Source organism: Nicotiana tomentosiformis, chromosome 5 (assembly GCF_000390325.3).
Source record: "Nicotiana tomentosiformis chromosome 5, ASM39032v3, whole genome shotgun sequence".
In the NCBI taxonomy this organism is placed as follows: domain Eukaryota; kingdom Viridiplantae; phylum Streptophyta; class Magnoliopsida; order Solanales; family Solanaceae; genus Nicotiana; species Nicotiana tomentosiformis.
Window position 1 is genome coordinate 80,943,553 of NC_090816.1, and position 11,454 is coordinate 80,955,006.

Consider the following 11,454-nt stretch of genomic DNA (forward strand, 5'->3'; position numbering starts at 1 on the left):
TAGTTAGCACAACATCAACTGCACGATAGGAGATGAAGAAAGAGAAGTTTCCTAACACCCTATAGCCTCTCGAAGATAAGTACGTACGTCTCCACACCGATCCACAACTCTATTAGGCCTGCTCATGACTTATGAGACCTATGTGAACCTAGAGCTCTGATACCAAGATGTCACGACCCAATTCCCACTATAGACCGTGATGGCGCCCAACGTCACCGCTAGGCAAGCCAACAGTGAACTGTCCATGCAATTGTTCATTTAAATATTTTTTAGAGTAATTAATTTTATTTAATGAGAGAACTATTAATAGGAAATTATAGTAAAACCAAAGCACCAAATAACGAAAAGAGTAAAGTAGTGAATTTAATACCCAAAACTATAAAATGTCTACTAGAATACTCCCAAAATCCGGTGTCACAAGTGCATGAGCAAACTAGTAGAATATGCAAAACCTCCTATAATATTGTCTGAAATAAGATAGACAGAAAATAAATACAATAAGGATAGATTCCGAGCGCTGCAGAACGGGCATAGAGAGCAGCTCACCACTAAGCCTCTAGGTAACGGGGGTACGCGCCTGAAGGACCGCCAGATGCACCTGCCTCGAATCCTGCACGATTAGTACAGAAGTGTAGCGTGAGTATATAAACAACATATACCCGGTAAGTATCTAGTCTAACCTCGAAGAAGTAGTGACGAGGGGCTGACATCGACACTTAATAAGGGCCAATAAATAAAGTACTAAAATTCTAAATAGGCATGGAATACATCAATAAGAATAGCGTAATAATGAATAATAAATAAGTGATTCTTTAACTAGATGTCAATTAAGATCTCCAACTAACACATACTAACTTCAACAAATAAGAGCCAACAAGTAAATTATAATTTCTCAAGTCATGGAAGAAATATCAAGTATAATCGGACTCCCAGCAATATCACGCACGATTTGTGCCGAGGTCGTACAATCCGATCCAGAATAATGTGTACACTGCCGAGGGTCGACCGGTGCGAACCATAGATGCATCTATTATACTGCCGAGGTGTTCGGCCCAATCTACAAGAAGAGAGAATACTCTACGAACTCTGATTTAACGGCTACTACAAAAATAATACTCAAAGAGGTACAATATTTACTAATGGTCAAGTAACCAGCCAAAACTTCAAGTAATGAAGTTCGGTCTTTACTAGTTCTTTATCAAGTATCAATATAATTTAAGTACATAAACTAATAAGTAGAGTACAAATAATACAAGTATTACATGGTAGAGTCCTAAAACTATCCGGACATAAGCATGATTTTTAGCTAGGTACAGACTCTCGTTACTTCACGCGTACGTAACACCCACAATTAGTAACAAATGGCAGTTAAACACCTATGGGGTAAATTCCCTCTTACAAGGTTAGGCAAGAGACTTACCTCGTTCCCAAGTTTATTTTCCGGTTCACAAACCACTCTAAATGCCTCAAGTCGGTACTGAACAATCCGAAACTAGCCAAATATTGTATAAATTAATCAATATATACTCAAAAGTTCATAATTTAGCTATTAGAGTAATTACCCAACCCAAATTGGAAGATTCCTAAAATTTACCCCTAGGCTCACGTGCCCGGATTCCGAAAATCTTTGAAGATAAATATTACCCATAACCTCACAAACCCAAATATATAATTTCTACTCAATTCCATAATCATTTTGGTGGTCTAATCCCATTTTTATCAAAACCTAGATTTTTCAATAAAATCCTAATTGTTTCACAATTTCTATGTTTAAATCTACCCATAATGTATGTATTAAACTCATGTTATGTAGAAAATACTTACCTTCAATAGTTAGGTGAAAAGCCCTCCTCAAAAAGCTCTAAAATCGTCCAACAAGTGAGAGAAATGAGCAAAATAGCCAAAATCCCGACTTTTAAAAAGTCTCTGTCTAGGTCTGCCTTCATGGCAATCGCGAAGGCAAAACTGAAGAGCCCAGGAAAATTCCTCTTCATGATCGCGAAAGGACACTCGCGAACGTGATGCATTGAGTCGCCCTCTCATCTCGAACGCGTACTCCCACTCGCGAACGTGTAAGGCAACTGGGTTGCCCAGGCTCAAACCCACGTACTCTACACAAACGCGACAAGTCACCCGCGAATGCGAAGGCCACTAGACCCAAGCCTTCGCGAACACGGCCAAGACTTCACGAACTCGAAGAACAAACTAACCCAGTCCCCAATTCCCTCCCGATCACGAGGTTCTCTACGTGTTCGCGAAGAAGGAAACCAGAACAACAGTGACAACTTTTTGGACTTAGCTCCGGGTGATTCGAAAAGCACCACCCGAAGCCGCCGGGACCCCGTCCAAAAGCAGCAACAAGTCTGTAAATATAATGTGGACTTGCTCGAACTCTCGAAACAGGTAAAACAACATCAAAACTAGGAATCACACCCCAAAACCAAATTGAATCAAGTTATGAAATTCAAGCTTTTCAACTTACTCCGAACCATACTTAGACTACTCGGATGACACCAAATTTTGCGTACAAGTCATAAATCACCATACGAAACTATTCCCAGGCTCGGAATCCCAAACGGACCTCGATAACACCTAAGTCTACTCCAAACCAAAATTTAAAGAATTAGAAAACCTTTGATGTGCCAACTTTCAATATTAAGCGTCGAAATGCTCCTGGGTCATCTAAAACCCGATCCGAACTTACGCACAAGTTCAAAATCATCATACGAATCTATTGGAATCGTCAAATCTCGGTTCCGAGGCCATTCACAAAAAATGTTGACTCAAGTCAAACTTGGCCTTCTTAGGCCACTATTAAGGAACCAAATGTTCCGATTTCAACCCGAACCCTTCCAAACCCAAGTCAACCATCCCTGCAAGTCATAAAATAGTAAAAGCACATACGAGGAATCTTAATTAGGGGAACGGGGACTTAGAAAGCAAAACGATCGGTCAGGTCGTTACAAAAATAATCCAAATTTCACAAGTTATCATGCAAGAATATACAAATCGATCAACATGGTGAAGTTATTTTATTTGAAAAAGTAAATACATTAATAATTTCTTTGAAAACTATCAATGACTATTTATTTAAGAAACAAACTTAGAAAGGTTAATGGAAAAAAAATGAAACAATGAGTTAAATACAAGCTTATGTCACTGTAGTAATTATATTAACACATCTACTATTCTAACGGTACAAATTCTCCAATAAGATTAAGCTTGCCAATACTTGAAATATAAAATAAAATAATTGACAATATCATGTGCAAAATGAAGTAGATGACTTTCAATTTGTAAGATGATTCTTCAAAATATAATGTATGCGGCTAAAAGTTTTTAATGATTTTAGAAATTATTTAATTTAACCTAAAATTTTGAAATATTCTCTTAAGCCATTTAAAAAAAAATTTACTTAATTTTTAGTTTAATATATTATGTTTTACTTGCATTTATTATAAAAAATATATTTTGAGTTATAAAATTAAATTAAGAAAAATAATTTAAGTTCCTAAAAATAATGATATTGATCCTGTTTAACTAACTCGGTAAAGAATTGATAAAAATATCAACGAAGTACTTGAAAATCATACTAAATTCTACAAAGACATACCACCTCAATTGTGCTCTCAATTTCTTTCTTCTTTTTTTCTCCCAAGATTTGTTTTATTTTCTATAATATAAAAGGAGAAGAACAAGTAGTTGTAAGGAAAAACAAAATTAAAGATTCCACCAAACTGATCCATTATTGACACCATATAAGGACATATTAATTCGAATAGATAAAGAGTTGGCATTTTTTTGGTAAGGTTTTCATTAATTTTTACTTAAATATTAGGATTTCTTACCTAGTTCAATAAGAAATTATTTAATAACTAAATTTTCGTTGATTTTAAAATCCTAAATATTAGGATACTAAATTAAATTATAATTTTGTCCAATTTTGTTTTTTTAATTTAAAGGGTAAAAAAGCTGAACGACATTTCATTAAGGGGATTCGTGTTTTTAATATATTATAGATTTAATTGAATTGAATTTAATTAATCTACGACTAAACTTGAATCACTCGAGAATGTCCTATCCCACAAGTAGCTCATATCTCTCAACATTTTCACCTAATTCACTATGTTAATGATTGAAATGTATCAAATAGCAAAGGAGAAAATTGTACTAGCAGTCAGGCCTTTCTTTAAATATGTTCCTATTCCTAATTACTGTTTTCCGAAAAATACTGATAGATAAGGAATTAAATATTTTTGTGGATGTATTTTTGACTTCCTACAGCTTTGGTAGATGGTAGCTTCGTTCCTGATTGTCGTTTTCCAATCATTTCTAGAAAGTATGGACAAGGAATTAAAATGTTCTTGCAGATGTATTTTCGCTACACTCCTTATCTCCTTTATTAGTGACCGCTTATTTAGAAGCCTTAGATGATGATCAACGCTCAGATTATATGTGACTAATTTTTTTTGTAAACCTTAATTATCTCGACTTTGGCAAAGTTCTCTCTACATATATAATACATGTCATTAATTGAATCAATGCCTTGGACAAGCTCTCTTTTCATGTTATGCAACTTGGAAAAGTAAAAATATGATGGCATGACTTTGATACAAGGGTAATTCGATAAAATTAGTGGCCTAAAGCCGTATTTTAATAAGAGACCTCATACTTTTTTAATATTAGAATTCAAATATGTATACACATACATATACAAAAAAGTTATTGTTGCCATTTTTCGTACTTGTTGCTTATAATATAACTAGTTTTAGTGTACGCGCGTTGCGCGTGTTCTCCATCTCAATAAGTAATTTTTTCGTAAATAAATTACATATTTTTGTTTTTAAAATTGTATTTGAGTTATAGAATAAAGTGTAAGCTTATAAAATTGATGAACACTGATCATAAACTCAATAAAGGAAAAACTTTGTTCACAAAAGTCTTCTGTTATTCACCTTAAATGATGTCCCATTTATAATTTTATCAGTTTAATTTCACAAGTTCTTGTGTTTCTTTTTTAGTTTCTTAAAAAAACACATAGGCCTTAAAGATTTTAGATTTTTTTTGAATTTTTCTTCAACATATATTCTCAAGTTCATTCGAAAAGACATAATAAGGTATAGACTTTTATTATAATTCTTTAAAGATTCGTCAAATAACATAAATTAAAAATTTGAGTCTTATGTTTTCTCAATTTATCTCTTTTCAAAGGTTTTAATATTATTTATTTAATGAGGTTTTATCTGTTGAAATAAAAAGATTTTTTAAAATAATTTCGTAACTTTGTCGAAATGTGCATCGGCAAAGAAATCATTACTAAAACATGAAAATTAAATAGGACGTACAAGTTACTCTGAAAAACCATTGAATTCATTGAGTGTGTGCGTACATATTAAGTTAGACATTTTTGATATGTTATTCATTTTAAAGTCTTAACTATTTAGACTTTTTACATAGTTCAAAAAAGAAATAATTTAGTAAATAAAAATTTAATTATTTTTAAAATCCTAAATATTAGTAAAATATTTATATTATATTTTTATTCAATATCAAATTTATTTTTCAAGGTAAAAAATTCAATCAATATTTCGTACAGAGATTTCGTGCTTTTATAACATTGATTTAGTCTTGTATAATTTTGTATGATTAAATATGGTATCAAAATAATATTTTTAGGTGCTTAATCGAATTGGATTAATTATTTTTATGACTAAAACGAGAATTTTACAAATAAATATTTAATTATTTTGCATTGAAATAATTTTAGTTTAGATATTATTGTATTAAATAATTTTAATTTAATATGCAGTTTTATGTCCCCATATTACAATTTTATTAGAAATCATTGAAGCCACCGTATTAGTTCTTATCTTATCTTGATTCTATAAGACTGCACAAAGAAGTTATTTTAGATTAGTACAAATTATAAAAGGTAAAAGATTTATTAGTTTTAAATTCCTAAATATTAGAATTCTTACCTAGTTTGATAAGGAAAGATTTAATATGTAAAATTTAATTGATTTTAAAGTATTAAATATTAATTAATTTTAAAGGCTATTATTAAAGGATAAAAAAGGCGAACAATATTTTGCTAAGGGTCTTCGTACTTTTAATATAGTATAGATATTCTTAAGTGACATAAAGCCTTTATTCCTCCTTCCTTCATTAAGAATGACAATGATATGCAATCGTACCTCCTTGATGTTACAATTGATGGTATGAGACCTTGTTTGAGGATATTTGTGGCTGAAAATGAGTTTGAAGAAGGGGCTGAAGTTCATGTTGAAAGGTCTCATCAAGGTTCAAATGCCGCACCACCACCACCAACACCAACACAACCACCAATTTTAGAAGTAGAGGAGGAAAGAATAGTGAAAGATGGCTTCAGTGGATTTAATGATGACTTGCATGATTTTGGTGACAATGAAATGAACTCGTATGGTCCGGAAGATGCAGATGGAGCGGAAGAGCTCCCAGATGTTGTCAGTCGGGCAACTGGAGATGAAGGCTTGGTGGACTCGTTAGCTACACAACACAACCACCCTGATGGTACAAGTTTTTTCCTTGTTAAATATTTTGACAACAAATTGGATCTAATGAAATAGTTGGAGATTGCTTATGTGAAAATGCATTTTACGTTTCGTATGAGGAAGAGTAGTAGTAAATTAACTTCAGTGGCATTTTGAGATGTGAGTTGCCCGTAGAAGTTACGCGCTTTAAAGTATGAGAGTTCTGATAGGTTTTATATTACCAAGTACCATGGCGAGCACACATGCAGGGTACACCACATATCAAGCCGTCATCCTAACGCGTCGTCGAAGACTTTAGGTGCATATTACCAAGAACGGTATGTTAATGTAACGACCCGACCGATTATTTTACTTTCTAGAATCCCGTTTCCCTAAATAAGACTTCTCGTACTTGCTTTTACTGATTTATGACTTGCGGGGATGGTTGGTTCAGGATTTAGAAGAGTTTGGGTTGAAATCGGAACGCTTAGTTCCTTAAGGTTGGCTTGAAAGGCCAAGTTTGACTTTGGTCAACATTTTTAGTAAACGACCTCGGAATCGGAATTTGACGGTTCCAATAGATTCGTATGATAATTTCGGACTTGGGCGTATGTTCGGATCGGTCTTTGAGTGACCCAGGAGCGTTTCAGCGCCTAATAGTGAAAGTTGGTTCTTGAAGGTTTTTGAAGTTCTTTAAATTTGGTTTGGAGTAGGTTTTGGTGATACCGAGGTCCGAATGGAATTTCAAGACTCGAATGCGTTTCAGACCGCCCGGAGTTGAGTTGAAACACACCAAATTTCTGCTTTTGGTTTCTTTCTTCGCGAACGCGATCAGACCCTCGCGTTCACGATGAAGGATTTGGGGTACTGTGGGATGGGGAGCTTTTGCCCTTCGCATTCGCGTGCGCAAGACCACGTTCGCGGAGGTCTGGGTCCTCTAGCCTCGCATTTGCGTGACCTGGCCCGCGTTCGCGTAGAAGAGGCTGAGTTGGGTGGCCGCTGTTCATTCTTCACTTTCGCAAAGAAGCCCTCGCATTCGCGTAGGGTAGGCCAAGCGACCCTCCGCGTTCGCGTTGCTCCTGTCGCGTTCATGATGGGTAACTTTCTCCTGGGCCTGGGCCGTTTGCCTTCGCGATCGCGAGGCCTCTTCCGCGATCTCGAAGAAGGTAGACCTGGGCAGAAACGTTTTAAAAAAATGGGACTTAAGCTGTTTTAGCTCATTTCTTCCATTGTTGGGCGATTCTTGGAGCTCTTAGAGAGGGGATTTCACTTAGCACTTTGAAGTAAATAATTTCTACACAATGTGAGTTAAATACATGGTTTATGGGTAGGTAATAACATATAAATTAGTGAAAATCATGGGTTTAGATAAAAACCTAGATTTTTGATAAAAATGAGATTTAACCACGAAATTCGTTATGGAATTTAGTAAAAATCATATATTTATGTTCCTAAGGTTATGGGTAACAACTTTCTTTAAAACCTTCCGGAATCCGGGCACGTGGGCCCAGGGGTGAATTTTAGGAATCTTGCAATTTAGGCTGGGTAATCGCTTAAATGGTAGAATTATGAACTTTTGAGCATAGATTGATTAGTTTATGTAATGTTTGACTAGCTTCGAATCGTTTGGCGTCAAATTTGGAGGTTTGAGCGCGTTCTTGAATTGGGAAGTAGGCTTTGAGACGAGCTAAGTCTCCTTTCTAACCTTGTAAGAGGGAATTAACCCCATAGGGGAATTAAATAAATGTTTGTACCTAATTATGGGGGCTACGTACGTACGGGGTGACGAGATTACATATGTAGCTACTATTATGTTATTGTCCGGGTAGTCTTGGACCCGTATCATGCTATACTTGGAATGTTTGTGCCCTTACTTGCTAATATAATCACTTAGTCATGATATATTGTATAAGGTTAAATTCACTTACTTGAAGGTTTGTATGAGATACTTAACTGTAAATGAGAAACTTGTATTTTCTTGAAAATAATTGTTACTTGTGGATCAGGCCGAGCGTCTCGGTAGTAAATAGATGCATCTATGGTTTGCGCCGTTCGACTCTCCGGCAGTGCACAATTTAATATTATATTGGACTGGGTCGTACGACTTCGACATAATTGCGCATGCTAATTATTCGGAAATTCTCCATGATTTATTCTGCTTAAATGCCTTGAAATGTAAGTTGCTAAATGGTATTACTGAAATTTAAGTTATAATTATGAAAGAAGGACTTATCTATTTCTGTTGTTGAACTGGCAGTATCATTCATGATATCCATGCTTAGCATAATACTTTTATTACATTATTATTGGCCTAGTAAGTGTCAAGTCGACCCCTCGTCACTACTTCTTCGAGGTTAGACGGGATACTTACTGGGTACATATTGTTTATGTACTCATACTATGCTTCTGTACTTAATTGTACAGGATCTGAGGCTGGTGCATCTAGTTACCCGCCCGACATGCATATCTGATCTTGGACCGAGACTTCATGGTGAGCTGCCCCTTATGAGCCGTTCAGCAGCATGCCGGAGTTTCTCTTTTATTTTTATCTGTCTATTCTGTTTTGGCCAGTAGGATAGTCATCTTTTGTATATTCTACTAGTTGCTCACATACTTGTGACACCAGATCTTGGCACGTATTAGTAGACTTTGATTTTTGGGTTGTAATTCAATAGTTATAACTGCTTTTAGATGTTTTCGTTTGTTTGCCTTAAAAATCTTTTATTTATCAAATACTTTAAATGTAAGTAAAGCTAAATGTTGGAATTGCTTAATAAACAAAAATGGGAAATTACTAAGTTGTTCACTGTTGGTTTGTCCAGCAACGGTGCTGGACGCCATCACGGCCTAACATGGAGTTGGGTCGTGACAGTTAATGGCAAAGGCCCATCCCCATCAGATTTGAAAGATGCTATTTTTGCAGATTTTAATCAAAATCTTACTTATTGAAGGAGATGGAAGGTAGGTGAAATAGCTAAGGCTATGATCAGGGGTATGCTTGTTGGTAGTGTATCGCCATGTTATGTTATCCGATAATGAAGGAAGTATTGTTGATTTGAAGGTTGATCATAAATTGCATTTTCGATATTTTTTCTTATCTGTTGGAGCTTTCATTAAGGGATTCACGCATATGAGAAAGGTTATTATTGTTGATGGGACATTTCTGAGTGGCAGGTATGTAGGCTGTTTATTGTTTGCTGTGGCACAAGATACAGAGAATCACATTTTTCCAATTGCGTTCTGTATAATCGATAAAGCGTGCGATGATTCTTGGACCTACTTTTTTGAACAATTGTGGCACATTGTTGACGATAGTGATGAATTGTGCATTATCTCTGATCAGCATCTGTCTATTGGGAGTGGCTGCAAAAAAGTTTCTACCGCCGCTCATCATGGTTTTTGCACGCATCACATTGCTGAAAATATGCGCAAGAGGTTTCATTGTGATATTTTTATTAAGTATTTCTTTTCTGCCGCACAATCATATAGTACTGAGGAATTCTTTGAACATTTTCAGCAATTGCGTGATAAAAGCAGGGAAGTAGCTAACTGCCTCGCGAATGAAATTGGGTTCCAAAAGTTGAACAGGGCCTTATTTACAGGAAACCGATACGGCATGTTGACAACAAATATTGCAGAATCATTTAACGCAATGCTTAAGGACCAAAGAGACTTCCCGATCATTGGCCTGTTCAATCATATTATTCGAAAGTTTGTAAACAAATTCGAGGAGCAGCGTAAAGAAATGAAAAATATTTTGACCTTCTTTGTTCCTTCTGCTGAAAAGAAAATTAGGAATAATATGGTTATCGACGATGCGCTCCAGGTGCATCAATTAGAGAATAACCAGTTTAGCGTCGTCGGGCACGGCAGGGATGCGGTAGTTGATCTGGATTTGAACACATGTTCTTGTTGCCAGTTTTATTTGAAAAAAATACCCTGCCCACATGCAATCACAGCTCTGAGATTGAGCTTTGGGGATGGATATGGTTCCTCCATTTACTATCACTCCTCTTCATTCTATAAGGTTTTAACATATTTGGCTGCATATGATGGAACCATTGTCGAGCCTACAAAAGAAAAATAGGTGTTGCCTGACGAAAAATAGGTGTTAAGGAGTCATGTGACATACTTATTTCCTATTTTACGATCAACCCCCTTATTCTATCTTCAACCACGTGTAATCAACCAATATTCTATTGTCAACCCCAATCGATATTTTCAATTTAACCAAGACTTGTTGCACTGGTTTAGGTAATCTATTGACAACCACTGATTTAGGTAGTTAATTTAATGTCTAATGTTAATAACAGATGGCAGCTAATATGAAAAGGAATTGTATAATTAACTGAACTATATCGAATATGCTGATGCAAAACAACAATTTGTTTCTCAAAACACTCAACAGTCACGTCATTTACGAGAAGTCATATGGAAAGGCACCATTTAGTGTCAAATTTTTCCTATAAATACACTAGATCTGATGGAAATATTTATTCATCATTCTTCCAAATAGCCCAATCACTTAACAGAGAAATGCTTCCGAGGCCAAGGCCAAGCATGGACGTCATTTTCATCAGGGAATCAGTGGATAGGCTCATCCAAGAGATCCAAGAAGACAGGGTGAGGTAAGAAAGGAACATTCGTCGTATAGCACGCATGCTACGGATTCTCCTTTGTAGGGCTGGAGCAAATACTGACCACTATGTTAGCCCAGGAAATTTTTCTCCCCGTGATCTTTCTCCCTATACAGTTTAATTTTTTTTCTTTAGTTAATGGGAAAAACTGTATGCTGCTGTGAGGGGAGTTATTTAATTAAAATATTAAGTTTTTGTCTATTTAATTTTCTACCCTATGTTTTTGAATTTTGTTGCCTTGTTTTTATTTTTATGCTTTTTTTTTTCTATTTAACAACACTTAAGTGCAAAAAGGCCCCAAAATGAAA

The 11,454-nt window shown here is 35.4% G+C and overlaps 1 protein-coding gene across 1 annotated transcript; it reads left to right on the forward strand.

Annotated features, from left to right (window-relative positions):
• The first annotated feature begins 9,531 nt into the window (after positions 1-9,531).
• Positions 9,532-10,596, forward strand: LOC104102427 (uncharacterized). The gene has a single exon (XM_009610126.2). The coding sequence runs from the start codon at positions 9,532-9,534 to the stop codon at positions 10,594-10,596; it is 1,065 nt and encodes a 354-aa protein (XP_009608421.2).
• Positions 10,597-11,454: the final 858 nt, after the last annotated feature.

Bases quoted from the DNA above. Each gene is read 5' to 3' on its own strand.
- LOC104102427 (XM_009610126.2), top strand. From the start codon at position 9,532: ATGTTATCCGATAATGAAGGAAGTATTGTTGATTTGAAGGTTGATCAT.